This window comes from Pyrus communis, chromosome 1 (assembly GCF_041283825.1).
Source record: "Pyrus communis isolate YQ-2024b chromosome 1, ASM4128382v1, whole genome shotgun sequence".
Taxonomy (NCBI): Eukaryota; Viridiplantae; Streptophyta; class Magnoliopsida; order Rosales; family Rosaceae; genus Pyrus; species Pyrus communis.
Genome location: NC_142565.1, coordinates 14,710,217 through 14,734,311, shown reverse-complemented (window position 1 = coordinate 14,734,311; position 24,095 = coordinate 14,710,217). Strand labels below are relative to the sequence as shown.

The 24,095-nt window shown below is 40.4% G+C and overlaps 3 protein-coding genes across 3 annotated transcripts; 1 reads left to right on the top strand and 2 right to left on the bottom strand.

Moving 5' to 3' along the window:
- The first annotated feature begins 1,600 nt into the window (after positions 1 to 1,600).
- Positions 1,601 to 8,253, top strand: LOC137720515 (ATP-dependent RNA helicase DEAH11, chloroplastic). The gene is made up of 3 exons (XM_068459594.2): positions 1,601 to 2,719; positions 3,134 to 6,254; positions 6,714 to 8,253. Exons 1-3 carry the CDS (start codon positions 1,889 to 1,891, stop codon positions 7,925 to 7,927), a joined length of 5,166 nt encoding a protein of 1,721 aa, XP_068315695.1. The 5' UTR covers positions 1,601 to 1,888; the 3' UTR covers positions 7,928 to 8,253.
- A 256-nt stretch (positions 8,254 to 8,509) lies between these two features.
- LOC137719538 (uncharacterized) lies at positions 8,510 to 9,389 on the bottom strand. Its single transcript, XM_068458577.2, has one exon. It carries the CDS (start codon positions 9,234 to 9,236, stop codon positions 8,616 to 8,618), a length of 621 nt encoding a protein of 206 aa, XP_068314678.1. The 5' UTR covers positions 9,237 to 9,389; the 3' UTR covers positions 8,510 to 8,615.
- Positions 9,390 to 21,724: 12,335 nt separating this feature from the next.
- On the bottom strand, positions 21,725 to 23,663 carry LOC148699228 (uncharacterized). The gene is given in 6 exon segments (XM_088693299.1): positions 21,725 to 21,913; positions 22,174 to 22,211; positions 22,214 to 22,238; positions 22,241 to 22,377; positions 22,488 to 22,560; positions 23,652 to 23,663. Coding segments are annotated over 6 exon segments (381 nt in total). The 3' UTR covers positions 21,725 to 21,817.
- Positions 23,664 to 24,095: the final 432 nt, after the last annotated feature.

Genomic DNA, 24,095 nt, shown 5'->3' with positions numbered 1-24,095 from the left:
GAAGAGTTTGAATATCCCTCGGCACTAGCGGAGCCAAGGTGGGTGCATTGGGATTCCTTGACCCCAATAAGTTTAGACTGCTCTTTTCCTTTTCGGTGCAAATAAGAGAAAAAATGGGAAAAGACATTGTTTTGGCAGCATCCAAAATATATTAAGGCATTTATTATGCCTTTTGGTTCTGCAGTTGAGAGAATAGAAGTTGTATGTCGACAATTCTAGTTACGTGGCGCACATTGATTGGTCAATGGCTAAAAAAAAAAAAAAAACAAATTGGGGCAATTTTGAAAGGGCACGTGGGTGGGATAGGAGAAAGAGAAAGAGTATCTCTTCTTCCTCCCTCATCTTCTTCGTTAGACTTAGAACTAGAACTCCATTTCCAAAAGTTGCAAAATGCAGATCTTCATTTCTCATTTCATTGGCCAAGCCTAATATTTTTCTTTAAGAAAAAAAAAATGAGAACCTGTACGCAGCTTGCTCTGTGCTAGAGCAGGGAAACCCTAAAGGCCAGAAAACTAGAAATTTCCTTGCCCTCACGTAGCTTCGTCTATTAGTATGATAAAATTTTTAAAGCTATTTTTGACCCCATTGTTGTAAATTCCTGGCTCTGCCACTGTCCCTCGAGTAGTGGTCAAATTGGATTCGAAACAGGTTATATCATGCTTGAACAACTGTTCTTTGAGATGTGCTTGGGAAATCTTTCCTATCTGTAATCGTATTAGTGTGGTTGGGAAGACTTTGCAAGCTTTCTCCTGGTCTTGAATTTCAAGACCAACAAATATTGCGGCGAACTTCATTGCGAAGAGTTATACTCCAGAGATGTGCAACTTTGTTTGGGTCGACAGGTCCCCATCTTCCTTTGTTAGAATTTTGAACAAGGATGGCATGCCTTGTCCTTCAAGTATTAAGTATAGGCTGTTGTTTTTTTGGGACGACGTGTTCGCCATATGTGGTAGCGTCTATATGTAATCCTGAGTCTCATGTTGTTTGATGGTTTTTCCATGTTTGTTAGCCTTTTCTGGCTTTCTTTGTTCTTGGTTGGCCTTTTGGCTTGGTAATGAATCCTTGTTTCAAAAAAAAAAAAAAAAAAAAAAAATTGGAATAAGGTACTGAATAGCCGCTCATGTGTACAACACCTATTGGTGCATGTAAAATCCACTTAGAAATTGACTGGACCAGTAACTGATTAAAAATGACAAGGGATTGTTAGAAGAAATCAAAAAAGGTAATTTAATAGCCGTTCATGTGTACATCATGCACAAACGCATGAACGGCTACCTAGTGGTGTAGAATCCTCTCATAAATTGATGAGTACTAGTAGCATATTGAAAACGATGTACACATGTCAATCATGCTAGTTACCTCCTCACCCACCAATTTATAATGATTCTTAGTCCAAAAATTAAAAATAGAAAAGAACAAAACGAAATCTCTAGAGACACACCAAACTTAACCCCCAAGTCACAAAGACCTTTCACTTCTCCTATTGATATACAAAACCAATGACACCCCCCACACACCCCCAAAAGAAACCCTAGATTTCCATAATCTTGACAAGCACGAAACAAAGCAATTAAAGAAAAAAAGCACTTACTGAAAATGCAAGCGAATTTGGTTGGTTAGAGAGAGAGAGAGAGAGAGAGAGAGAGAGATAAAGAGAGGAGAGAGAGAGAGCCAATTGTAATTGACTACATTATAGACCACGGTCAAGTGAGTCGACACCTTCTTACCCCTAATATTAAGGCATTGCCCGCCACGGATTCACACTTGCAATTTCCCCTGAAAATTGTATTTCTTCTGTCCTTCTCTCTTCCTTCAAATCCGCACTCACTATCTCACTCTCTCTCTGCTTTCTTGCTCTCTCTAGGGGTTTTCCGGTTCTTTCGATGCCATGAGGTCGTCGTACCCTCGCTCTACTTTCCGGCAACCTCAGCCCTCGGAAATTCCCCGCCGTTTGCTTCCCCGGCGACCCAATTACCCGCCCAACAACTTCTACCACCAACGCCTTCGTCCCTGCCGCGCAAGCTTCATCGTCGAGCTTCTCTCCGACCACCGGAGCCTCCGGAAGCATGAAATCGACGCTGTGATCGCTAACTGCAAGTCCAGGCCCGAAGGCGTTGAGGTTTCTCCCGCCAATCGCATCGTCGCCTCCTTGTTCTACACGCAATGGGTCGACGTTCTCGAAGCCCTCGTTTATTTTTGGGAGTCCCGGCTGGACCAGGTTCATGATCTCACTCCCAAGTTGAACCGGATCGTCTCGGTTCCCTCCGATCTCGACGAGCTCCGGGAGAGGCTGAAAGCCCTGTTCGCCGGCCGGATTAAGAAATTGATGGACGGAGGGGCGGTGAAGAAGTGGGAAGCGAAGAGGGTCTGGTTGTGCAACGACAACGAGCGAGTTTCGAAGTTGCTTCGTGGGCATAACAATCTGCGGAGTTTCAGCGAGTTGAATGAGACGATGAAGAGGAACAGGAGTGAAATTCAATTGGTTGAGAGCCGGATTAGGGAGTTCAAGTCCGCCATGAATTGCTTGCTTGATTATCTTGAGGAGAAGGGGGCGGAGGAAACTGGTGAAGAAGGCGTGAAAGTGTTCAAATTTTCGAGTCAAGATTATGATTGGAGTCAAATTCAGAGCTTAATTGTTCGGGAATGCAGCAGGCTCGAAGAAGGGTTGCCCATTTATGCTTATCGGCAGAAAATTCTTCAGCAAATTCTTAGCCAGCAGGTACAATGTGGTTAAATTTGGCTGTGTAGTTGTTTTCCGTCTTCGGTTTTATGTTTGATTTTGGTTTTGATTAGTAATCTCTGTTAGTGTTACTCAATTTTCAACATTCTTGATTGTCAACGGTACATGTTTGCCTAAAGGCTCAATTGCATTTGTTGGGAGTGAACTTTATGATTGTGAAAACTAATGCTCAAGCATGTACTAAATATTCCTGAATAGTTTAAAAATATGCCTTTTTTTTTAATACAAAAAATTGATGCTTTTCTGCATTGTAGGTTATTTGTTTATTTGTTTGTTTTAAGCAATAATTAATTATTTAAGCTCAAATTTAGGTGCTTTAGACATCTTACATAGGTTTCTATTTAGAATTTAGATTTTCCCCTTTGTCTATCTTTCTAACTTCAATCTGCACAGGTCATGGTGTTGATTGGAGAGACTGGCTCAGGGAAGAGTACGCAGATGGTGCAGTATCTTGCTGATTCTGGAATTGCTGCTGAGCAATCCATTGTATGCACTCAGCCTCGTAAGATTGCTGCCATGTCGTTATCGCAAAGAGTTAGAGAAGAAAGTAGTGGGTGTTACGGAGGAAACTCAGTATCATGCAATTCAACATTTTTGTCAGGGCAGGGGTTGGTTTCTAAGGTTACATTTATGACAGATCACTGTTTACTGCAGCACTACATGAATGATACGAATATGTCAGGTATTTCTTGTATCATAGTTGATGAGGCTCATGAAAGGAGCTTGAATACTGATCTCCTGTTGGCATGTTTAAAAGATTTACTTGGTCGAAGGTCTAGTTTACGACTTATTATAATGTCAGCAACAGTTGATGCCAATGTGGTGTCCGACTATTTTTATGGTTGTGGAATATTTTCTGTAACGGGGAGGAGCTTTCCTGTTGATGTTAGATATGTACCGTGTTTCAGCGAAGGAACTTCTAGTGATGCTTCCTATGTTTCTGATGTGCTGAGGGTAGCAGCAGATGTACACAGGAAAGAGAAAGAGGGGACAATTCTCGCCTTTTTGACTTCCCAGTTGGAAGTAGAATGGTGCTGTGAGAAGTTTATAGCACCTGGTGCAATTGCATTGCCATTGCATGGAAAACTTTCTTTTGAAGACCAATTTAATGTTTTCAAAAACTACCCTGGAAAAAGGAAAATTATTTTCGCCACTAATCTGGCTGAGACATCACTGACAATTCCTGGGGTAAAGTATGTGATTGATTCTGGTATGGCTAAAGAAAGCAAATTTGAACCGGGAAGTGGCATGAATGTTCTCAGAGTTTGTATGATCAGCCAGAGTTCTGCTAATCAAAGAAGTGGCCGTGCTGGAAGAACTGAACCAGGAGTATGTTATAGACTTTACTCAGAATATGACTTTGAGGCTATGCCTCCTTGTCAGGAACCTGAGATCCGCAGAGTTCATCTTGGTGTTGCAGTTCTGAGGATTCTGGCTTTAGGCGTCAAGAATTTACAAGACTTTAAATTTATCGATGCACCTTCTTCTGAAGCTATTGACTTGGCTATCAGGAACCTTGTTCAGTTGGGAGCTGTTATGCACAAGGATGATGTTTTTGAGTTAACTCAGGAAGGTCGGTGCTTGGTTAAGTTGGGTGTTGAACCTCGGCTTGGTAAATTAATTCTTGGTTGTTGTGACCTTAACTTGCGTATCGAGGGTCTTGTTCTTGCAGCCGTGATGGCAAATTCCAGTAGCATATTTTGTAGAGTTGGTAATGACGAAGAAAAGATTAGATCAGACTGCATTAAGGTGAAATTTTGTCATCGTGATGGTGACCTCTTTACCCTTCTCTCTGTGTACAAGGAATGGGATTCCTTGTCTCGAGACAAGAGAAACACATGGTGCTGGGAAAACAGCATCAATGCAAAAACTATGAGGAGATGCCAAGACACGGTGATGGAATTGGAATCTTGCCTTAAACATGAACTCAACATGATAATTTCTGGTACCTGGCGTTGGGATCCACATGAATCAACTGGTTGTGATAAACATTTGAAAAAGGTTATACTATCTTCCCTTGCAGATAATGTTGCAATGTTCTCAGGTTATGATCAACTTGGTTATGAAGTGGCATTAAATGGGCAGCATGTTAGACTGCATCCTTCGTGTTCATTGCTAGTATTCGGGGAGAAACCTAGTTGGGTAGTTTTTGGTGAAATTCTGTCAGTTTCTAATCAGTATTTGGTGTGCGTCACCTCCTTTGATTTCAACTCTCTGTCTACGCTTTATCCTCCTCCTTTGTTTGATGTATCTAAGATGGAAAGTCGAAAGCTTGAGCTGAAAATGTTGACTGGTTTTGGCATTACTGTCCTTAAAAGATTTTGTGGGAAGGGCAACAGTTATCTGCTTCATCTCGTGTCACGTATTAGGACAATTTGCGGGGATGAACTTATCAACATCAAAGTCGATTACTGTCAGAATGAGATTATGTTGTTTGCCACTTCACATAACATGGATAGGGTTGAAAGCTTTGTAAATGATGCCTTGGAGCGTGAACAAAAATGGATGCGTAATGAATGCTTGGAGAAATGCTTATATCACAGTTCAGGCGTGTTGCCTCCTGTAGCATTGTTTGGAGCTGGTGCTGAGATCAAACATCTGGAGCTTCAAAAAAGGTGTTTGACTTTTGATGTATTTCATTCAAAGCTGGACTCTGAAGATGATAAGGAGTTACTTAGTGAGCTTGAAAAGTCTATCTCTGGCAGTATATGTGCTATTCACAAGTTCACCAACACTGGGCAGGAAAATTTTGACAAAGGAAAGGGGGTGAGGGTAACATTTCAAACTCCTGAAGCGGCTCAAAAAGCAGCTGAGCTAAACGATTCTGAATTTAATGGCTCCATACTGAAGGTTATTCCTTCGCAGGTAGGTGGTGATCATAAAATGTTTTCATTCCCCGCTGTTAGAGCTAAGGTTTATTGGCCTCGCAGGCTAAGCAAGGGGTTTGCAATTGTTAAATGCCACATGAATGACACCCATCCCATGATTGATGACTTTTCTAACCTTGAAGTTGGAGGAAAAGTAATTCGCTGTGAGATTAGCAAAAGGGACACAGATGCTATCATGATATATGGACTAAGCAAAGATCTTTCTGAGGCTGAAATTTTAAATGTGTTGAGGACTGCTACAAGTAGGCGAATCCTTGATTTTTTCCTGCTGAGAGGAGATGCTGTAGGAAATCCGTCATGTAGTTCTTGTGAAGGAGCACTCTTAAAAGAAATATCACCCTTTATGCCTAAGAGGTATTCCCACAATAGCTGCAGTGTTCAGGTTTTCGAGCCTGAACCAAAGAATGTTTTCATGAGAGCTTTGATTACTTTTGACGGAAGATTACACTTGGAAGCGGCGAGAGCTTTAGAAGAATTAGAAGGGAAAGTACTGCCTGGGTTCCTTCCATGGCAAAAGATGAAGTGCCAACAGTTATTTCATAGCTCTCTATCCTGTCCTGCCCCTGTCTATCTTGTGATCAAGAAGCAGCTGGATGGTTTACTCTCAAGTTTTATGCATCTAAATGGTACCGTTTCTTATCCAAGCTTATGTATTCTTTTGATCTTATATTTATCTGTGGTTGCAAGTATATTGGCATTTTCTTCTACTAGTTTAGTGTCACACCCTTTTTTTTTTCATTTTAATTTATCCTTCACGTCTTGTTGGGATTTTTGTAGTTATATTTTTGGCTGTTTTTTGAATATCCTGGAAACAAAATGTAACTGCTGCATTATGATAAAAACCATTCTGGAGAACTTGGTTCTTGCACTGACTGAGTCTTGTCATTCTTCTTAAAGCATATTAATTTTCATAATTATATGGGAATATTTACAATCTAATGCACTCTTCAGCTATATCTTGTCAATTATATTGTTATTTTGGTCACTCGTTTTATACTACCGATGGCTAAAACTAAGCACAATAGGTCTGTTTTCTTAGACATAGGTGGGTGTTTGACCATCTTTTATTTTTGTGTTGTTTACAGGTGTAGAATGCAATTTGGATAGAAATTCTAATGGTTCCTACCGAGTGAAGATATCTGCCAATGCTACAAAAATTGTTGCAGACCTGAGAAGACGTGTGGAGGAGCTTGTGAAAGGGAAGACTATCGACCACGCCAGCCTTACGCCAGCAGTTTTACAGATTCTTTTCTCCAGAGATGGCATCAGTCTAATGCATGCACTCCAGCGAGAGACGGGAACTTATATTCTTTTTGACAGACGTAGCCTCAGTGTACAGGTCTTTGGTTCTTCAGGCCAAGTTGGTGTGGTCGAGAAGAAATTGGTTGACGCCCTTTTAACCCTCCACGACAATAAGCTGCTTGAGGTCCGGCTTCAAGGTAATGCCTTGCCTCCTGAGTTAATGAAAGAGGTTGTTAACAGGTTTGGGCCAGACCTCCGGGGGCTCAAAGAGAAGGTCCCAGGGGCTGATTTTAGTCTAAATGTTCGCCGTCAAGTAATTTCCATCCATGGAAGCAAGGATGTGAAGCAGAAAGTAGAAGAGAGTATCTACGAGATTGTACAGATGTCAGGTAGTTCAACTCAGAGGTTTAAGACTGATGTTGATTGCCCCATATGTATGTGTGAGATTGAAGATGAATACCGGCTTGAGGACTGCAGTCATTTATTTTGCCGCTCGTGTTTAGTGGAGCAGTGTGAGTCAGCAATTAAAAACCAAGATAGTTTCCCAATGTTTTGTGCACACATGGGTTGCAGGTCTCTTATTTTGTTCAGTGATCTGAAATCTCTATTACCAAGTGAGAAGCTGGAGGAGCTATTTAGATCTTCATTGGGGGCATTTGTTGCGTCAAGTGGGGGCATCTACAGGTTTTGCCCGTCTCCCGACTGCTCTTCTGTGTATCAGGTAGCTGCTCCGGGAACAGACGGTGAACCATTTGTTTGTGGTGCATGTTATGCCGAGACATGTACTAGGTGCCATTTAGAACATCATCCATACCTCTCATGTGAGCAGTACCGAGAGTTCAAGGAAGACCCAGATTCATCGTTGAAGAAGTGGTGCAAAGGAAAAGAACATGTGAAGAGCTGCCCGGTTTGCAGGTATACAATTGAGAAGATAGATGGGTGCAACCATATAGAATGTCGGTGTGGGAAGCATATTTGTTGGGTCTGTTTGGAGTATTTTGGAACGAGCGACGAATGCTATACCCATTTGAGGACTATTCACCTGGCCATCATTTGAATATGAAGCGCTCATGATGTTTACTTATCAGTTGGCTTATATTATTGTTGCATGATATGAAATAGGTAACATAGACAGAGTATAGCAAGTAGTAGCGTCTTTTCTATTTATAGCTTCTTCCCAGCACAGCGTTGCCGAGACATGTACAGCTGGTAGGGCTTTTCTCTGTGTAAACTGTAAAGGGCTTTTCTCTGTGTAAACTGTAAAGCGCTTTTTCTCTGTAAGTTCCTTTAACCAGCTGAGTGAATTCTAGCCAAGCTTTTCGGTGTTCTCATCCAGTCTGGATAATTAAGAAATGAGGAGCTCTGATGAGATCATTGATCCAATTTTGTGCTTGATTTTAACCATGACCTGGAAACGGATCGGAAACTCTAATAAGCTCTTTTATTTAGTAATTTTGAACTGTGCTAGGGTAAGTCGCTCAAGCGCGAGTGTACAGCTCTTGACCATTGATCTATGTAGGTCGACATTGCATCAATGGTTAGGTGTTGCTCCATTCGCGTATTCGGCAACTGCCCTTGGGACCATGGAGGAGTGCAAAGTGGGTCCTATACTCAATGGCACCACTAAATCAGAAACATATTATCCCAAAGAATCTCGTTCGAAATAGACCTGTGTTTTCAGTTTACAAGGTGCTTGTTCATATATATATATACACCTATATATTTTCCAGTACGAAAATGAAATTTCAGTACAAGAATCTGCATCCGAATGCGAATCCTACGCCGGTGATGCCGAAACAAAGCGCCAAAGCTACAACCCAAGTGATGCCATCCCCATCATCGTCTCCTTTTGATCTGCCACAACCACAACTCGCCTGAATATTCTCTTCCTCCGCCCAATGTGACTGCAACCTTGAAACTTGAAGCTCAAGCAACCTCACCCATTGCTTGTAAGCAAACAACTCTTTAGCCTTCGCAAGCAAGGCATTAGAGAGATGGTCTTTTTCCTTCTCCAACCTCTCAGACTTGTTCTCCGCCTCTCTTGCCCTCGTCTGCGACAGCCTCAACGCCTTCAGCAGCTCCAGTTTCTCATTCTCGCCGTCAATTTGGTTACCATCCGTGTCACACTGATCATCCGTGTGATCATCATTATGGCGATCCGAGTTCACGCTGCAAACCCTTTTCATGGATGACACAACAGTTTGACCCGAACCCGTAAAGAGTTTCGAGGGTGGAGGAAGATCGCAGTTCTGTATGAGGTGTAAGCCAGCAGTCTTGTGAGAAACAGCAGTTAGACCCAGAAACATTTCGTTCCCGTCAACAGCTTTAGGATTCAACTTTGTGTTATTAGATATCCACCCAGCCATTGATGTGTGTGATTGATCAGAAATTGAAAACTGCTTAATTTGTTGAGGATTGAAAATGTAAACAGAAAGAAAATTGGAAATTTGGTGGGTGTGGTGGTGGGGTGGTTGGGAAACACAAGGAGGGGGAGGGGGAGAGAGAGAGAGAGAGAGGGAGTAGTGTGCCCGCAAGAAATGGGGTGTTAGGAATTAGGATTTGGCAAAACAAAAGCTACGAGGATTGAATACGAACGTAATTGTTGGTCATTGCTTTGCTTGTTTGATTAGCTTTACACACAAACAATACATTATACAATTTGGTGGTGGGGAGAGAGATTCCCCCACCTAGACAATCACTTTGCAACTATAATTTTATCTTAACTACTCAATATAAAAGGGGATTATGAAAAATTCAATGCACCAATATCGCAACGCTTGTAATTAACCTTTTAACTAACATATCGAAGACTTTTAGCCTGCTTTTTACAAGATAAAAATTGTCTCTACAGAATGCCTGGTCTTTTTAAAATGAAATGATAGCAGTTTTACTACTACAAATATTTTGGATATGTTAGGGCCTAAAAACGTCACTTAAAATCCCAATCGTTGTGCAAGTGTCACAAACCGAGCTTAAATCTATGCATAAAGTACGAAATGAAGAGCATGCATATTTACGATCATGCCATGTCAATAAAATAATAGTCTATTAGACGTCCATCTCATACAACTCATGTATATTTTTCGTGCTAAGCTGTATTATAATATTAATACATTAATTCGAGTCACGCAAAGCAGACGACATGTTTAAATGAGCTCAAGCCACTTAAGGGGGCTTGTCGAGTGCTTAGGAAAGACAAATATGCGTTGTGTTGTTGTGATGGAAAGCACCAAGTCAATGACAAACTGGAAAGTCCAGCAACTTAGGGGCTCCCTACCTTAACAGACTTTTGATGCACAAGCTGCCAAAAAGAATTGAAAGATAAGATTTTTCTCTCAAATTTTATTTTACCTATATTTTCTTTCAAAATAACTATGCATAAAGATTACCTACCCTTTTCTATGGGTTTATACTTCAGATGTCTACCCTCAAGCAAAATGAATTCAGCAACTCGGGGGCTCTATGCCGGTAAAGAAAAAAAAATTTCATAATGCCCAGTTCGCTTTTCCACAGCAAGATCCAAGGACATTATCATCCTCGGTTCCCTTATCATTTTTTGTTCACATGATTCAGGTTTCTTTTCGAGACATTGACACCACCATGCCATTGTCCATGCTCAATATTCCCGTGACATCGCTAGAGTCCAGGCCAGCTCTACTAGAGCCTCTGCCTACTACGTTCCACCATCCAATTTGAATGAGCAAGATTACTTGGTACCTACAATTTATAATGCCCGTGCTAGCATAATAACTTTTTATTAGCATGCACCACTAAATCGCCGAACCATATTGAGTATAAAGATGTTTTTTTTTTGGGGGGGGGGGGGGGGGGGGGGGGGCGGGGTGGTTGGGGAACGTCACTGTTGAGCATAATGGTGCATACGTATGCCGGAAAGGAATCCACAAACAACTCATGTACTAGCCTACAAGCAAAATGTCGTGCTCAACTACCATCAATTATCAAAGCCAAGCAAACTCTGCTAATTTGTCATAGTTAAGCACAGAGGCGTCAGAAAGAGAAGGAGGAACAACCACAACGATGGCAAACTCGAACTCAAGCCACCATGCCATTGTCAAAGTTGTCATGCAGGCCACCTCTCATGCAGCCATAACATCCATATCACTGCTACCAACAACTCCCTTGAGCTTAGCTCCGTACGGAAGATAAGCACTCTTTTAACCCATGCTATTTTTTGTATATTGCTTTTCTATTCCTTAAATCAATTAGAAAGTCAAATGCATATTTTATAAACTCCCGGTTTCACACTTATACCATGTCAAGTGATAATTTTGATATTTACATATTACTCATGCATATCGTGACTTAGGAATAGGGATGGACAAAATACTCATGGATTTAGAATCGCGGTTACCCATCTATTTAAAATCCACGGTTACGGTTATAGGTAACCGTTTAGATGAACAAACAGTTATGGGTATAATCATTTATCCATGAAAGTTAAATGGGGTGGTTATGAGTATTACTCACGGTTATAACCGGTATCCATCAGTTATGGGTATTACCTGTGGTTACAACGGGTATCCATTTACCCATTTAATTTAATATAAAGGATATCCATTTACCCATTTATTTTGGAGCTTTGAATTTTCTGCAGTTATAATAGGTATCCATTTACAAAATAATCGATGCTCACATGATTATTGTGTGTTTGGACTAATGAAATGAAATGGTTTTCTTAAATCATGTTTCAGTTGCCATTGATGCTATTAGGAACGGGGAATGAAATGGTTATTGTGTGTTTACGAATCATGTTTCAACTTCTGAAAATGCTTATAAGGGAGTCCTAACTGATCTTCCAAAGCCTGGAGGTGGTAGTTATAATGGGTATTCATCGAAATATTTTGGAGCTTTGAATCATCTAGTATTCGAGATAATGATAACTTTTTGTTTTTAGAAGCTTTACTTTGTAATCATATGGATTATAATTAAAGACTTGCTTGGGTGTAGCAGAAAAATGTTGTTATTTCAATTATTGGAATTGTATGAGGACTTAAATGATTAAAATAGGAAAATGCATGCTAAATGTACCTATAACAGTGTTTAATTGTCAGAAAATGAAAATTATGACAAATTTTTCTTTTGTAATTTTCAAGTTGTTTAAAAAAAACAAAAACATGTAGACGGGTGAAAAAAGGGGTAAATGGGTAAACAAAGGATAAATGGGTTCAAAAACGGGTAAATGGTTATGGTTAAATGGGTAAACGGTTATGGTTAAATGGGTACACATTTATAAGTATGGTTAACCGTTTATAAATAGTTATGAGTATAAGGATAACCATTTATGCAATTACCCAACAGGTAAACGGTTATACGAGTATGAATATAAATGGTTACGGGTAAATAACCGCGGTTATCGGTCCGTCTTAACGGTTGCCCATCCCTACTTAGGAATCTGTGTGTCTCAAGAGTTTCCATCTACCATTGCCATTTATTACATGATGCATATAGAAAATGCATGAACTTTGGATAGCTACATAAATATCCTTCGCACATCTATGCATATATGTAAGAACCAAGCATGTTTATAAACTAAAAAATTTAACGTGATAAATTTCGTTAGAGTTCAAATGACATGTGACATACTTGCCTTTATGATGTGTTCAACAACTATGTTGATGTGCAAAATCGGCGAGGACTTTGGTACAACAGAAAATATCAAGCTTGTGACCTTCGCTAGGTTGCTCTGGTCATTAGTGTGGATAAGTATGTAAATGAATAGAGACAGGGAAGCAAACAACACAAGATGTACGTGGTTCACCCAGATTGGCTACGGCCACGGAGTAGAGGAGTTCTCATTAGTTGTGAAGGGTTTACACAAATACATAGGTTCAAGCTCTCTTTTCGTGAGTTCTAGTGAATAGTTTAGTACAAATGACATTAGGGATTATTTTGGGAGAATGATCCCCTTTTATAGAAGAGAGTTTCTAGCTTTGTTCTGACATTGACACATGTCGTGTTGTGATTAGCCTCTGATATCGACACGTGTCGCGCTGTGATTGGCTTCTGATACCGACATGTGTCGTGTTGTGATTGGCCTCCTGGTTGGAGGAAAAGTCTTGTGGGTCCTTGACGGTATGCTGTTGACCGGTGCTTAGTAGTTTCGGGATTGGTCAAGTATGGTACAAACAGTGCTCCCCTAAGTTCCCGAGTGAGGGAAGCTCCTCGGTTGGGGACTTGCAAGATCCAAGCCATTGAGTAATCACGAAACTTCCAAGTACCGAAGTGTGGTGTCGCCTTCACTTGCCTTCTTTATCCTGTAAGTAGATGTGGCATCTTCTCTTGGAAGTACTTTTCCTTCATCCAGGAGTGGTATCTTTAGTTGGCGTTGATGCACAAGGTAATGTATCATTTTCATTTGAAGCTTACTTGTAGTTTCAGGTTTGGTCAAGTGCGATACAAACCATATAGTAGGAGTCCCCCAAGTCTCTAAGCGAGGAGATCTGCCGAAGGAAGTGACAGGCAAGGAAAGCAATCAGGGTTCCAATCAATCAATCTCAGATCGGTAGGTTGATCTTGGGTTCTGGTTGATTGTATTCATTCTCCCTATCTCTCATTCAGCAACAAGGATAAAGAGAAGAAACAGGGAGAAGAGATGATATAAGGTATTCTTGTTTTTGGAGAAGACGGACGAATCGGCACGTGCTTTGTTGTACTTGATTTTCCACAGGTGTATTCTTGAACTGGGCTGGAGGGTTTTCTAGTTTCCTCCAAAGGAGCGAGCCGACTCTAGAATTTGAGGGTCAAAACAAGTCCGTCAAACCTGGGGTATGTTCGATCCTGATGATATGGGATACTTTTGCTGTTTGACAAAGTAGTAGATGTGGTATGGCGAGGCTTTGTTCTTCGACAACGGTGTTGGCAAATGGCTGTTAAGGCTTCTCGATCTCTTCAATTAGAGCAATGATACCGAGCCTGGATTTTTTATTTTGTTGAAGTTTGCATGTTGAAACTTTGTGGGTGGACCCTGTAGGTTGAAGTAATGCTCCCTTAATTTCTTGAGTGAGGAAAACTTCTCGGTTGGGGACTTGAAAAATCTAAGGCACTGAGTAGTCGCGAAATTTCTGAGTACCAAGGTGTAGTGGTATATGGTAGGAGTCCCCCAAGTCTCCGGTCGAGAGAGTTGACGAGGGAGGTGTCTTGCTAGTAGGCAATTTTCCAAACAAAACTTCACCATTTTCCGTTCTAAGTGGTTGCCCAAAATTCCTCCTTCATATATATATTTGGTATGAAAGTTGTTAGGCCCAAAGAAGGGAGGCCTAGGCTCATTTCTTTCTTTCTTTCCTTTTTTTTTTTTTTTTTTTTTTTTTAATGGGTGAAGCTTTTGTGTTGAAACTTTTGTATTGAAGCTTTGCGGGTGAAGCTTTGGTGGTGAAGCTTTTGTGTTGAAGCTTGTAGGTGAAGCTTTTGTGTTGAGGCTTTGTAGTTGAAGCTTTTGTGTTGAAGCTTTGTAGGTGAAGCTTTTGTGTTGAGGCTTTGTAGGTGAAGCTTTTGTGTTGAAGCTTTGTAGGTGAAGCTTTTGTATTGAAGCTTTGTAAGTGAAGCTCTTGTGTTGAAACTTTGTAGGTGAAGCTTTTGTGTTGAAGCTTTGTTGGGCACCATAAATTGATTTTGCTTCACACTATCTTGATCAAGAGTGTGTGAAGCTTTTGAAAATTGTAGTTGCTCTCCATTGATGAAGCTTTGTTGTTAAAACTTTGTTTGATGTTGAAACTTTGTAGGTGAAGCTTTTGTGTTGAAGCTTTGTTCGGCACCATAAATTGATTTTGCTTCACACTATCTTGATCAAGAGTGTGTGAAGCTTTTGAGAATTGTAGTTACCCTCTATTTGTTGAAGTTGTTGAATTTCCCAATTTCCTCTGGTTTTTTTTTTTTTTTTTTTTTGGGGGGGTGGGGGGGAATTAGAAATTTGAAAATGTGGGAAACACAACATATACAAATTTTTTGGAAGAGAGACATCATATACAAATTTTGCTTCCACATTGTTGAGCAAGAGATTGTGATGCAAGCCATACCTTGTAATAGTCGAAGGTTTGGATGAACCATATAAATTGAATTTGCTTCGAACAGTCTTGATCAAGAGTGTGTGAAGCTTTCTACGAGTTGTAGTGTTTGCATTGTTACAGATGAGAAATGTGTAAAGCAGATGTAAGAGGGCTGAAGAGCTTGATCTTCGTATACCATGCACTGAAGCCGTTGTTGGCTTGCAATAAGACTTTGTTGGTGACTATAACTCTTGTTAGGCATAAGTGCTCCCCTAGTTGAGTTGTAAAGCTTGAGGGTTTTTGATTATTTATGAATGCTAGGCGTTCATATGTACAAGTTGTACCACTCGTCTTCTGGTTGGTAGAATGAATGGTGAGTTGTTTTCATCACTTGGTTAGTGGTACGAATGTGAGTTCCTTTATCACCTTTCATCACATTTCACCACCTGGTTGGTGGCACGAAGATGAGTTCCTTCTTCACTTGGTTGGTGGCATGAGTAGCAAGTTGCCAAATGATGTTAGAGTACGGGTTGTACATTTCATCACCTGGTTGGTGGCACGAAGATGAGTTCCTTCTTCACTTGGTCGGTGGCATGAGTGGCAAGTTGCCAAATGATATTAGAGTATGGGTTGTGCATTTCATCACCTGGTTGGTGGCATGAAGGAGAGTACGAGTTGTACATTTCATCACCTGTTTGGTGGCATGAAAATAAGTTCCTTCTTCACCTGGTTGGTGGCATGAGTGGCAAGTTGCCAAAGGATATTAGAGTACAGGTTGTACATTTTATCACCTGGTTGGTGGCATGAAGGAGAGTATAGGTTGTACATTTCATCACTTGGTTGGTGAGAATAAGGGCGAGGTGTCGAGGCACATTATAGCAAGTGTCGAATGACACAAAGTATGTTGAACCCTTTCGAAGCACAATTGGCTTATGTATGGATGTGTTGGAATGTATGATGTTTATGTATGAATGTGTTGGAATGTATGATGTTCATGTTTATTGACATGAGTGATGCTTATGAATGTTTTGTTATGCATGAAGGGATCCATGCTTTCGATATGTGAACCATGTTGGTTGTAACACTTAGTATCACATACTTTGTGTCAAAGTACGCATGTTGAAGCTCTGAGTTGGAGTATAGGGGTAGGTCAGCGTAGACCAAGTGTTCTAGTGCTAGGAATGCAAAAGACTCAGAGAATAAGTTGTCTGAATTCCCTCTTCTTTAAATATTTGCCGAATTCGGCCTGTGTGACAAAAGATCTCAAGTGGTTGAGAGTCAAAACATTTGTAATGTGTATGCCTTCTTATAATAGCATTTCCTTTAGTACCCAGTCCTCTTCTTTGAAAAAATGAGGCTTGGCCCCATAGTCATAATAGTCAACGGTACGTTCACCTATGGTTGTCTTGATACGAACTTTTATCCCTCTTGTTGTAATAAGCTTGCTGAGAGTAAAAATTCTTCCTCTTACCAAGAGACAAATACGTTTGGTGACTTAGCGAGTAGCTAAATGAGGTAAGAGATGATGCAATGTGTGTCTGAATGGCCAAGATCTCCTCACTTGGTAGAACTTGACTTCCACTTCCCACTTGTTGATAGGGGTTAACCATATAGGGGCTCCCTTGGTATGTCCTTGCTTTGGTGGAGGCGTGGTTGTAAGCATGTGCCATCACCCCAGAGTAAGTCTTCCAAGTGTTGGCATTGATTATGTACTTGAAGAAACAATCACGTAGACCTGCCATGAAGGCTTTAAGGGCGGTCTTGTCATCTGCCTCAGTGCAGCGAGAAGACTTATGGCTGAAGTGGTCGGCATACTTTTGCAGTGGCTCGTCCGGCTTCTGGCGAATAGTGTACAAGTCATCTGCGGAATGCAAGCGATCTGTCTGGAAGATGTGTTGAAAGATAAACAGTTTCCTCAATTCCTCAAATGAGTCTACTGTCTCAGGTGGAAGACGACAATACCAATTCAGAGCTCCGCTAGAGAAGGTAGAGGGGAAGAGAAGACATCGTTCTTCGTCGGTGTGCATCCGATATGCCATGGTGGACTCAAAGAGGTTAAGGTGTTCAATCGGGTCCTCCCTTCCAGTGTAGAGCTGTAAGCCAAGCTTCTGCTTTGTCTTTGCTTTGAGGGGGGTGTCGAGGATCCTCCTTGTAAGAGGGCCAGGCCTAGGTTGGTTCCAGTCAGGTATTTCGGCTTGACGTTCGGCCGTCAACTTGTTTACTTCCTCAAGGAGTTGTAGGACAAGGAGGTCCTGAGTGGAGTCAGGTACTGCTGGATCTTTCTTCCGTAAGTCTCCATCTCCTCTTGGAAGTAGGAAAGCTTGGTCAAGGGCATGGGATTTTTCTTTGGACTCACCGTACTGACTTCCAGGGCGAGCCTGTCGAAACGCCCTCGAGTCCCTCGTACCTTCATATTCCTCTAGGATATGTCGCTCATTCCTTAGATTGGCAATTGGCTTAGGGCATGGAAGAGGACCGAACCTTTCAAAAACCCTTGGATCATTGACCTTCGAGCTTATGTGGATGGGGTTCTCTCGACGTTGCCTCAGGAAGTCCCGACAGTCGGGATAAACGGCTTTTGATCCTTCTACTCCTTCTGCAAGAAGGTGCCTTCCTTCATTTCTCCTGCTTCGGGTTGAAGCAGCTGGGTCGAGAGAGGTCTCATGTTGATCAACACCTTGATGAGTAACTCACTCCCCATTATGGATATCCATGTTGAAGGCAGGTGATCCCCCGTGTTGGGGGGCACCCAAGTGGTGGTTGACTTCCCCGGGGACGATGAGTTCGTGTGTTTAAGTATGCCTAGCTTCATGGAGCATTCCGAAGAGCTTCTCATATTGCTCCTGGAGGATCTCATTCTTTATCGTTATCTTGTTGTTCTGAGCCTTTAGCTCATCGACTTTAGCCTGAAGAGCAAACCTCTTTCGTTCTTTCTTTCGTTGCTTTGCACAAAGTGTGAGGGGGGTGTCGTTCTGCATGCTGTGGCTCCCTTCACTCCCCATGTTGGAGAGGGGTGCCTGGTTGAAGGAAAGTGTGCGAATGGTGGAACCAGCTTGACAAAGCTGGAGAGAGTAGGAATAAGCGTGATTCCCACAGACGGCGCCAAATGTTGATGCACAAAATCGGCGAGGACTTTGGTACAACAGAAAGTGTCAAGTTTGTGACCTTCGCTAGGTTACTCTGGTCATTAGTGTGGATAATTATGTAAATGAATAGAGACAGGGAAGCAAACAACACAAGATGTACGTGGTTCACCCAAATTGGCTACGTCCACGGAGTAGAGGAGTTCTCATTAGTTGTGAAGGGTTTACACAAATATATAGGTTCAAGCTCTCTTTTTGTGAGTTCTAGTGAATAGTTTAGTACAAATGACATTAGGGATTATTGTGGGAGAATGACCCCCTTTTATAGAAGAGAGCTTCTAGCTTTGTTCTGACATTGACACGTGTCGTGTTGTGATTGGCCTCTGATATCGACACGTGTCGCGCTGTGATTGGCTTCTGATACCGACATGTGTCGTGTTGTGATTGGCCTCTTGGTTGGAGGAAAAGTCTTGTGGGTCCTTGACGGTATACTGTTGACCAATGCTTAGTAGTTTCGGGATTGGTCAAGTATGGTACAAACAAACTATATGTTTCTTACTCCACTTTTTTAATACAAGCGTACATGCCAAGAATGAAAGTTTTTTGGCAAGCCACTCACTATTTGGCACTAGCCAACACGCATCATTTTATTTTTCACACTATGCTATACACGTGCATATCGATTATATAGGTCAAATATAGGCTTATGCGCCAAGAAATAGGCATCATGGTTTTACATGATATATTTATATCTACAAACTATTTATCATATAATCTATTTTGAAGCATATGACTTATGCTTAATATCTTAAATTTGGTTGTCTCACCATTTTAATATGTGACCTATGCACGAACATAAATTATACTAACTTGTCGACATTGGTTCAACAAATCATGATCATATCTTTTATTTGTCATTCATTATTTACTAGTACCTAATCACATGAAAGTTTATATTAAAGTTTCACGACTCCACGCTGCCAGGTACTCAATTGGTGATACGTATCTATATGCAAATTATATGTAATTGTCCGAACTCTAGCTTTCGTTTTGTATAAGATCATGTCCATGCATATTACTCCATGATAAATTGCGTTCCATGCCAGTTACACTCGAAAATCGAGCCCTGGGACTCTATATGTATAACTGACGCCAGAAATTGTGTGGCTACTAGGTCTGTCAGCACTAACAACCAGGTTCAAACAAGGCCGCTGCCGGAAGGAAAGAAAAAATGACATGCTGGAAGTTGCTTACACGAACTACTCGATATGATCAATCGAACTTGTGCTCTATGGACAAACTTGTTGAAAAAATGACATGCCAAGCAAATAAAGAAAATGGACAAACTTGTGCTCTATGGATCAATCGAACTCATGCCAAGCAATGCAAATAAAAACGAAAACAACTAATTTACATGCTAGCTACGCTATGCCAAAAGCTTTCCCGAACAATTAAAACTTCATTCAGCAGCGCTGGAAGCTTCCCCCAACAACTAAAACTTCATTCTGCAGTGCCAGAATCTTCCCCCAACAGCTAAAACTTTATTCAGCAATGCTGGAAGCTTTCCCCAACAATTAAAACTTCACTCATCAGTGCCAGAAGCTTTCCCTAGCAGCAATTAAAACTTCATTCAGTAGTACCAGAAGCTTTCCCTAGCAATTGAAACTTCATTCACCAGCGCCGGAAGCTTCCCCCGGCAACTAAAACTTCATTCAGCAGGGCCTGAAGCTTCTTCTTGTAGCTACATGTCTCTTCCATCAAAGCCAAATTTTGATTCCTTTCACATGCTCATGCATGCAATGCTGTAAAAGACAATGAAATTTCAAGTTCAAGTACAACAAGAAAATTGTCATGCAAAATCAAGCTTGGAAGCTAGCAACGGTTTGACCTATTCCTTATAACATGAAATTGGGGGCTGGTTATCTAATGTTTGTGGGACCATGATTTTCCAGGGGAGGAAGGCGGATCAAAATACAGATACCTTGAAAGTCCGGTCATGGACTCAACAGTTCTAAGTGGGGCTAAATGAACGGATCAGTAGTGCCACCATCATCTTGTTTTGTAGCAAAGGGTGAAGTCCAAACGACTTCACTAATATTGACCACGTTTGTTCCGTAAGACACGGGAATATGATCCAGCATGGAATCAGCCAGGTTCCCTGTATTGTTGTAGTTCCAACAATCTAGGAATTACGTGTGCCGCAAGTAATCATATTTCGAAGAGGATGCAATATTTCCTCTTAGATATCCTCTAGGATTCTCCCGGCTTAATATAGAATTCAATCCTTAAAAGGTCTCTCTCCCGAATAGTGCAACCGGCTTGCCCATGTCTCCATCATTCCTAGGGCAAGCAACAAACCTCTGGAGACGACAGCTACCCCATGAAACAATGAGGTCCCAGTGAACCGGCCTCATCCATCCATGGATCAGATTTGGGAGGCCTTGACAAACATCAACGATTATGTTGACAAGCTACAGAAAACTCTCGTGGCCTTTCGGGCAAAGAGCCATTCTAACTTTGTGGACATCGAAAAACGGATGAAGAATTTAAAGAACTCCAGTGGGACTACGCCCCAAACTCAGATTCCTGCTTCTAAATATGGTAACATAAGTATCATAACTCCTGAGGGAGAGGTCATCATGTCGACCACTACTTCGACCCCAACAGACATCGGTGATCCGAGTAAAGGCTCGTCGCGCGATGAGCAAATCACTTACGTCACCTCCGCAAGAAAGCTCCGAATCCCACAAGATTCCCATCCTCTGAACACTAAAGGGGCACAAGTTCATTGGCCTGAAACCCATGATGGTTTACAGAAATTCCATTTAAGAGAATTCTCTTTTTCAACCAAAGAGAGTTGATTCACTCTTCTGCCATTTTCAAGTTTAATAAGTTGAATAAAAAGTTGAATTTGCAAAGGGATTATAACTCAATTGGTTAAGAGCATTTTTTCTTGTATCTAGGTTCGTATTTGAATCCTCCAACCCGTGCTTTACATGAATTTAGTGTAAATTAATATATTGTTGTAGAAACAAGAAAAATGATAAACACATACGCTTTTCTCCTTTCACACACTCTTGTTTAATCATGTTCGTTGTTTCTATGTAATTTATCCACTTCGATGACTAGAAATATAGAGAAACGTAAAGAGATTAAAAATACTAATCAGCTCAAACAAATAAATAAACTGCAGGATCATTGAATAATATCACTCCCTATGCAGTCTTTTTATTTTCCCTCACTTAAATTTTCTTTCTTTAGCAACTCCTGTTAACTTTCAATATATTGCATGTCACACCACTTTAGAGAAACAGAGTTGACAGTTGAGGTTACACTACACAAGGTAAAGCTTGATGCTACCTTGTGCTCAAAAGAAAACAACGGTGACAAATAACAAACTCTTAACGACTCAACAACCACTAATCGATCGAACCAAAATAGGATAAGCTTTGATTATTTTTGTACTCAGAAGTTCAATCTTTTCTGCATTAAGGATAACATTTGATTTATTTCCAAAAAAAAAAAGCAGAAAAAAAAATTCTTAAATTAAACTAGATTGGAGCTTGAGGCCTTGAGGGGACCAAGGATTATTCTATCCAAGAGTTAGTTCTTACTTCTTACTAATTGTTCTGAGGGGGAAGAAAACTTGTAATTGATGACTAAACCTGAAGCTACTTGTCATTTCTGCCGGCCTTGTGTGGATAAGAGAGAGAGAGAGAGAGAGAGAGAGAGAGAGAGAGATTTGTGATCTACAGAATAGACATGGAATGAGAAAATACTTGTTTATAAATTTATGGCAAAATAGGTTTATGCTGCAATGGGTCAATGAGAAAATCTCAATAAATTGGTAGTGTAGTGTAGTCAAGGACTCTTTTGGCCCTCCTCTCCCTTCCCAGGATCAATAGTATCTGACCCAGTTGTTAGTGCCTTCTCAACGTCTTTCTCCATTTCCTCTACCTGCAATTAAAATATATGAGACATCATATCACCATTCATCAATAATGCACCTACAATGTGGAAAAATGCTTTTGAAAATCCAGAGCAAATTACAATTTTGTAACGGAATAGTAATTAATTATGCGAGCTGATTTTATATTTTTTAGCCTCTCACAATATTTTTATTGATGATTGAATAAATCAAATAAAAAAAAATATAATTAAACTGGATGTGTAAGAAGAAAAAAATAGTGTCTTTATCATTTCCCTTAATTATTCACCTTATGAATGACATCCTTGGCTAGCTCAGCTTTCTTACTGCCTCGTCAGCAAGATGTTCAATGGACGATCCATAGCTTCTCTAAGCTTGGCATCCTCAGGAAGCTTGTCTGTCACTTGCTCAGCAACCTTCTCTACCTCCTCAACTAACTCTTCCACCACCTGTGTCACAGATTTCACTGTTTCTATTACCATGTCCACCTTGCCTAAAACCCCAAAATTTAAATATACTAATTAGAAGCTTAATAATCGAGATAATAATAATAGAAAAGTTAATACGATGGAAAATTAATGATAATTAGGTTTGAAAAAGTACCTTTAAGGGCTAGCAAGGGTCCCCATTTGTGTCTCAAAGAAGGTATTATGATTGTCAACATTAATCCCACAATCTAGTTTTTCCTGCAACGAAGGCCAAAAGCACCCGAGTTAATATGTGTGCCAAGTCAAGTTAATCAAAAGCATCCGCAGTTTAGATTAGTTATAAAGTAAAATATCATTTGTATTTGTATCAAAAAAATAACAACTACGATTCAAATAATGTCACCAAGAAGATAATGGGGAGTTATGAGCAGGAAGTTAAGCATCTGGTGCGGATTTATTTGATGCATGAGTGACCCCTTAACCACAGCCAGATTTTGTGACAATTTAGAAAAACAATAAGTGGAAGATTTATGCAGAAAAATATATAATACTAGTGAACTGAAGCTTACAAGGTGACTAGTCTCTGATGATGATTTCTTCTGATCAATTGATGACGATCACATGGGATTTTGGTGAATGATGATCTTTGATATGCAAACGTGGTATGGAGGAGTTGGGACTTGTACATGTTAGGGTATCGGAAGCCATTGATGGTTGCCATAGATCAATTCCGAAAGGAGATGTTTCTAATAGAACAAGGAAGAGCAAAGAAAAGGAGAACAGACTAGTTTACACGTACATCACCTTTTAGTAGACAAGAAAATCTTCTGTGACGGATATAGATATTCTCAAAGGCACTTTGTATCCCATTCATGAAGGGAAAAAACATTTGATTTTTTTATTGTTGGGGATAACGACTTTTGATTTATTTTATTAAATGTAAGGGCGCTCTCGCCATTTTTGACCTCCAACTACATTTTATGATAATTGAGATGGATATTTTCGAAACTGAATCTGGTCTACCCTAACTCATCATCACTGCGCTAACACAATGGCTTTCAAAAATCTTGCTTCAATAAATCAAGCAAATTAATCACTATTCTGTGACTTGGAAAAAAAAATTAGACAAAATATAAAAGTGATTGGTAGCTATTTATTTATTTATTTATTCAAAATAAGGACAGTTGGTGGCAAGTTACGAGTATCCATCATTTATGGGCCCATAGTGGCTATTGGGAATTCCATCATGTCTGTGGCCACAGTTAAACAGGCTCACTAACTTGGAACATCGAACAATATAATCTAATAATATTTCATAGAAGTTGAATCTTTCATGTACCAGAGATGGCATTTTCACATTGCCGCCATACAAACAACGTCGCAGAGAAAATTTATTGATATAGACGGACAACACAACATTTAGTAAATATGCCCCCTTCGTCCATTAGAATTAGGTACGAACAGGGTATATATTCATATCATTTTAATTCGAAAAAAAACGAAGGATAAGCCAGCCATGTGGGAGAATGATAAGGTGGTTCTCATATTTAATACCCATAACCTTTTTTATTATTATTATTTTTTTATACTAAATATAATATATTTGCACTAAGGAGTGTGTGATTCATGCAAAGTCACCGTTAGAATAATTTGATATCAAAATCGCTATTCATAGAAATCAAACCTACAACTTTTTACTTACAAATGAGAGAATATTACTAAGCCACAATGTTAAAACCCTACATATCTAAGGATAGCTTAGTTTGATTCATGTTCAATCAAC